Genomic DNA, 6406 nt, shown 5'->3' with positions numbered 1-6406 from the left:
CTTAACTACACTGCAATTTGCTGCTTCATGGTTTCAGTTATTTCCAGGAAAAACAGGGTTAATCGGTAACAAGAGAATAACAACAAGACATATTGTGGTTTGAGGGACTGCATAATTAAAGGGATGGTTACACATGCATCTAATAGTGCTCTGTGTGCTTTGTGTCACTTATTTTCCTACACCAAGGTCCATAGAGATCCACAATTTAACATCACAACATACAGGAATTATTGATCCACTACGTCCTCAATCCTGTATATTAAAATGTGTCATTCTGTGACTATGGTCTTTGAGATACTTTGTTCAGATTTCTCTCTATGGACTTTGGTGCAGGAGAATAAGCAGTTGACAAACTCCAATTTTCAGTGAGAATATGGTAATAAATATTGAAAATGATATTGATATTATTTATTAATGATACGTGGAAGGATATGCATAGAAATTCAGATAAGTTTGTTGGTTCCCTATTTAAACTTTGAATAATATCATCCTTTAGTAATAACGTGACAGTATCAACGTGAATGGATTTAAATGAACAAAAATATTTTCAGTATTTTCCTTTGGTAGTTGAAGTTGTCTCAAAAGCATCAACAACATCAACAAAAGATGTTTCTGTTACACCTGTCAACTCCGTTCTCCTCCTCGTGGAGAAGTAAACCACAGCTGTGTCATGAGGGAACAGATTTTGAAGGTAAACATTCATTCATCACAGACGACAAACCAAAAAAAAAAAAAACACATGTTGTCAAACATTAAACCCTCTGCAGCTTTAAGACGCTTGGAACACAAAGTGTGAGAAAGGAAACGCTCTACACCAAACGCCTGCAATATCTTTGCCTCCAGCAAATTTGCATTCTGATGAAGAAACGTCTTCGTATGTGGGAGGCACTGGCAAACATCCTGGTTTATGAACTGTCTGTCAGCTGCATATGAAGCAGCACACACTGTACAGTACTTGCTAGAAGAGAGAGAGGGATGGAGACAGATACGAGGTAAAAACTACTTGTGTATCCTCACAACGAGGAGGAAAGAGCTTTTAGAATCCTTCGGCTCGCAGTTTCATCAGTTTTCTGTTTTGGTCAGCTCAAAGCCAAGAAGCAGTCGAGGGGAGGAAAACTTCAAATCTGAGCGGGGACACTGACAGCAGAGCTGGGGATTTTTTTAATTCTGACATTCAGTGAAAGTGACGGGCAAAAATGAATCAAACTGCATCCGTGTCTCATCAGATTGAGTGTCAGCCAGCCAAGGACTCCAAGGTAGGATTTTTCCTTTTGTTCTTAATGGTGATTAGTAGTTTTATTTTGTATTTTTAATCATCACTGCACCACTCTTCTACGGATCTACTGTAAACCCAGCATAGCAATTCAACAAAAGCAACTGTGTTTTTTTGGAAAACAAAGCTCTTATTAAGCTCTAATTAATGCACATAATAATTCACAGGTTCACAAGCATTTTCACATCCGACAGATTTTTTTAATAATTGGTGTCTCAGTTGTAACTGTGCAACTAAATCTACTTTTATTATTGTCAGGTTTACCCTGCAGGCTGTAACACTTATTTACAGGAAATCATCACATAATTATACATTTTACTTATTGTTAAAGAGACATGACCAGAGTACTGCATGTTTCATTTATTGGTTACAGGTCTGTAATCCCATCTGTTCCACCCAGTTTTCTATTTCATCACAGTTCTAGTATAAAAAATTTACTTAATGAGTGTTTGGAGACGTAGGGAATGTAATGTGGGGATTTATGTTCTGCCACCACAGTAAATTGTATATGGGACATTACGCTGCACTGCTGGCAGCGGAGACATTGTTTTCAACTTGATATTAATAAAAGAGAATACACGTTTTCTTTTTTTAAATCGCAAAAAGGATAAAGAGATGATGTTTTCTCAGAAATAGCGTGTGACCGTGTACAGGCACAGGCTGGAAGTCTGAATTCAATGACCACAACACAGCATATGTAATCACTGTTATTGCACTGACTGCACTTTGTGATGGAGGAGTGTCAGTGATTGCCTTTCTCTCTTTTTGAGTGTGTTGTGCTCGTCGGGCTCGAGTGGATGATATTAAAGTAAGCTCTCAAATTCTTTCGCTCTGTGTATGCGTGTGTGTTCCAAAGAACCCAGTGTGGAAAAATGGTCATCATTAATCTCAAATATGGTTTGTTGCTATTTAAATATTAAACCAGTTTATAAATGATAGGTCTAAAGGAGAAAATGGAATATTTCTTATATAAATCATGATTTATATTCACTTCTACCACCTCACATGGCTGGATTGTGGCAAAGTAATCCGCTTTTCCACAGATTGGAATAGAACATATAGATGGGAATAGAATGTTGATTCTGGAACTCGGAGAAGTAAAGTCAGTTTCAACATCAAAAAACAAAAAAGCAAAAACTTCATCTTGTATCTCTTTTCTTTTATCGGAGAGACATTAGTTTACCACAAATTATCAGGAAGAACAAACACTGGACACAGGAAGCGCGACTGGACATCAGTCTCAGTTTGAAGAGAAATACACATTTACTGGTCTTGAACAAAACAGGTTCCCAAAATACAAAAGAGATTTCAAAGGCTACGAGTAACCGCTCTTAAATAAGGACAAGGATGCTTACCTGTCAGCAGACACAGGAAACACGCAGGCTAAATACACAGGTGGAGGGCTAACAATCAACAGGTGAAACACATCAGGGCGGGGCAGGTAATCACAGAGGAGGGAAACTTTACAGGAAGTAGACACTGAAACAAGAGGCAATGGTAATTATTTCAAAATAAAACAGGAAACAGAACACTAGACTATTCGGGATGTTACACAAATGTGATTTAAGACTTCAATAACCTCATCTGTATGGTTTGTAGATATCTGCATTTTTTTATGTATTATTTGAAAAAAACGTTTATTGGGTTTGAAATGAACATTTTTCAGTGTCAGTTGAAAAATGTTCAGTCTAATGTTGTTGGAGTCTCTATTCATTTTGGCTCAGTATTTTATTTTATTTTCGTACAGCACAAGCTCAGTGAACACTGAGTTGGCAAAGATAATATATATATATAAAAACCTTTTTATTTTTATCCTTAAAAAAGCTGTTGTACATGTTATGAACCACTGTCACATTCAATTTAGATCTATGTCAGACTGACATGTGATATGCATTGATTTTAAAACATGACTCATGGGTTGAGTCATTTTTGATTAAAGATGGAAAATAAAATATAATTATTAAGATTATTGAATCACTATACTTGTACCTTAATGTATGTGGTGTTGGTTCCCATTTAAAGCTGTGCTGTAATTTATAATAACTAGCAAAAAAAGGACAAGAAAAGAGAGTGGTAATAACTCAGGATATGGAGGGTAATTCATGCCACCACTTTTCCATCATGTGTCACTGATAGTGAATGATCAAAGTGAAGGTGTGTGTCATGTGATCTCCTCATGCTTTATGGCAGATACCAGACACCGGCATTAAAGAGTGTCATCATTGCTCACAAATTATGCAAAGAGGTTTTCCTCTCTGGCTCTGAACAGCCAAAAGTCTAATCCCACTCAATTCTGCGCTGCTGTAGGCCGCACAGCAGCAGGGCGGGATTAATCTGACAGGAGGCCGCTTTGATAAGAGCTACACCTTTAGCACAGAAAGAAGTGTTTCATCAGAAACATGAGCTCTAGAGTTGAACTGTCAACAGTAATTGAACAGTCTCCAGAACGACACGGGAAAAGGCAACCATAAACAATAAATATGGATGCATTGCTTCCTTTTTTTCTTATGCATTATGCAGCCTGAATGATTTTAACTGTGCCATCAGTCATAGCTCAGTGATACAGCCTCACGTGACACCAGGTTTTTATCTGCTTCATAAACACAATAAGCCGCTCCCTCTTGAGGTGCAGCATGGAAATTATGCTAATGCTCATGTAGAGGTGTAGATTTTTCTTTACTTAAATTTTTTTTTTTACTTAATTCATCATTAATTTATCATCGTGTACAACTACAGTGTTTTTTTTCTCTCAATGAAACGTTTTGTTTTTCTTTATTTTAAATGGTTAATACACTTAATACATTTTAACATGCAGTAAATTGTAAATAACTGCCAGATATTGAAAGTTATTCTGGAAAAAGTGGCAAAAGCACTTACTCACAGGATAATTTTCTGGCCCTTTTATGGTTAAAATAAGCAAAATAGTCCAGACGGACATTTTGAGGCTTAGATGTTAAAGGGTTAAATGTGGACAAAGAAGCAGATTAGCAGCATTTTGACGCTGTGATAAACTGAATCAGTCTGAATTACTTAAGTGTTTCTTTTACTTTTACAGTATTCAGGGTTCCTTTACCATTAATACTAATGATAAAACTTCACAAACACGTTTTAAATCAACAAAAAGCTCTACAAATAACAAAAAAACACCCTTTTTGAATTCCCACTAATATGTAATTCTTAAACAACATCATAACAGGTTTAAATTGTCTCAGTTTCCGCTCACACTCAAGGTCTCAGAATTTGAACATGATGTCACGTCCATCTGTTACCATGGAGGTGCGTGTGCTTTCGGATAAAGAAGCTTGTTAGCGTGTGAGTGTGGGAGGAAGGTGAGGAATCCTGTCCTCCCCTCATCATCGCTGCATTAAATAAACACGTCGTTAGCGCGTTGACCTTTCGAGCTGATTTTAGCACCTCCCACTCAATCAATACCGCACAATAAACAGCACGTGCATAGGAAGTGTCACTTGGAGTGTACACTGAGCTATTGCTGCCTGGATGGACACAGAGTGCAGTGTGAGAAGGTGGGAATCAGAGTGAGATGTGAAGTCCCAAACAAAAATCACAAGAATATGAGCATTCCAAACCAGAGGAGAGAACAAAATCATTGAGATAATCATTCTATATCACACTGTCACTATTACAGGGAACATGGCACTCAGCAACATAAGAATAGAAGCATTTATTTGAACGTTTTCATCAGAGCACTTCAAATTGGCCTGTGTTTCTCATTTCATTCTGTGATTTACTGTGGGTGGGATTGTCGCTGCAACTGAAACAAATATCCACATTTGGTTTATTATCTCTCAAACTGTTTTAGTGGGACCTTTAGTGACATTTTTGCTTCGGTGGCAATTATTCCCCCAAATTTATTTTAATTAAACTTTCCAAAGCAAATGAACACACAATAAATCGACAGCTCTTCACCCAGGAGACACAATTTGAATGTGAGGGCAATTATCCTGTGATGGACCTGTGGTGACCTGTCCAGGGAGTACCCTGCCTTTCACCCTATGACAACTGGGATTGGCACCATGTATGGATGGATGGATGGATGGATAGCATGACTCACTGAGTCATCTCAGTGCAAGTCTAATATTTGTCACTGGAGGGCAGCCTTACACAAATCATAGCAACGCGTACTCTCTTTTTTTGCTTTATTTATATTTGTTTCATACTTATTGCAGATAAAGCACATTTATATTCACAAATATACAAGCAATCATTAAAACTTTGAATTTTAAAACCTTTGCATTCTATTAACACTTATTCACCTAAGTAAAGAATGTGAGAGATGCTGTTTTCTCAGCTCTTGTACTTGTCCCTCATGCTTGAGTGCAATTTTTGTGTCCGTGAGTCACACTGTGGCTCATGTGGCACAAAGTACCAAGAGAAATAATCTTATGGTGCCCTGAAATAAAATTGCCTAAAAACTAAAGTGACAGCTTTAAGGCAGCAGCCCACAGGAGAAACGACTGTATGGTTCTCTTTACTTGGACACCACTGCTAAATGTACATCAAATAACACAATACGATGTCTGCAGACAGGGAATTCAGGCATAAAAGTCTGCTGCCATTACAGGATTTGCAGATGGTGTCTTCTTAATTTCTCCAGCATCTCTTGGGTTAAAACCTGGAAACCTCACCTGCTAAATACTTAAAAAAAAGGTATGGAATAAAGGATGTAGACATGTTTTGCAGACATGATACAGCATTGTTGCTTGATAAAAAAAAAAGACACTAAAATCAACAGGTGACCTTTGTGCCACATGTAAAGAGAAGATTAACGTGCTGTCTCCAAAATGTCACATACTGTTCTTTAATTACAACCGCCCCAATCTATTGGTTGCCAGCTGAAACTCAATGTGTTGGAAAGGTTTTCTAGCTTACACATGGTCACAGAACATTAAATCCACGATTAATGAGTTTCCTTAAAAAAAAAAAAAAAAAAAAAGATGTTGAGATAACGCTCACAAATTGTTGTATTTGAACAAAAAAAAACAAAAAAATACCCGACCACCTGAGACTTTGTCTTTGTTTGTTCTATTCCATTAGAGGAATCTGAAAAAAAAGAACAAGCAGATGTTGAGTTAATTGCTTGAGTTGGACGGCCACAGTCGGTGCGGTTTGGAG

At 37.3% G+C, this 6406-nt stretch overlaps 1 protein-coding gene across 1 annotated transcript in view; it reads left to right on the top strand.

The window, feature by feature from the left end:
• Nucleotides 1–893: 893 nt before the first annotated feature.
• LOC131441200 (inactive dipeptidyl peptidase 10-like) overlaps nt 894–6406 on the top strand; it is a 48743-nt gene continuing 43230 nt past the window's right edge. The window contains exon 1 of the mRNA XM_058612324.1: nt 894–1256. Within this exon, the coding sequence (XP_058468307.1) occupies nt 1197–1256 (60 nt within the window). The 5' untranslated portion in view covers nt 894–1196. The remainder of the gene's footprint in view (nt 1257–6406) is intronic.

The sequence above is a fragment of the Solea solea genome, chromosome 2, assembly GCF_958295425.1.
Source record: "Solea solea chromosome 2, fSolSol10.1, whole genome shotgun sequence".
Taxonomy (NCBI): Eukaryota; Metazoa; Chordata; class Actinopteri; order Pleuronectiformes; family Soleidae; genus Solea; species Solea solea.
This window is presented reverse-complemented; position numbering and strand designations above follow the sequence as displayed.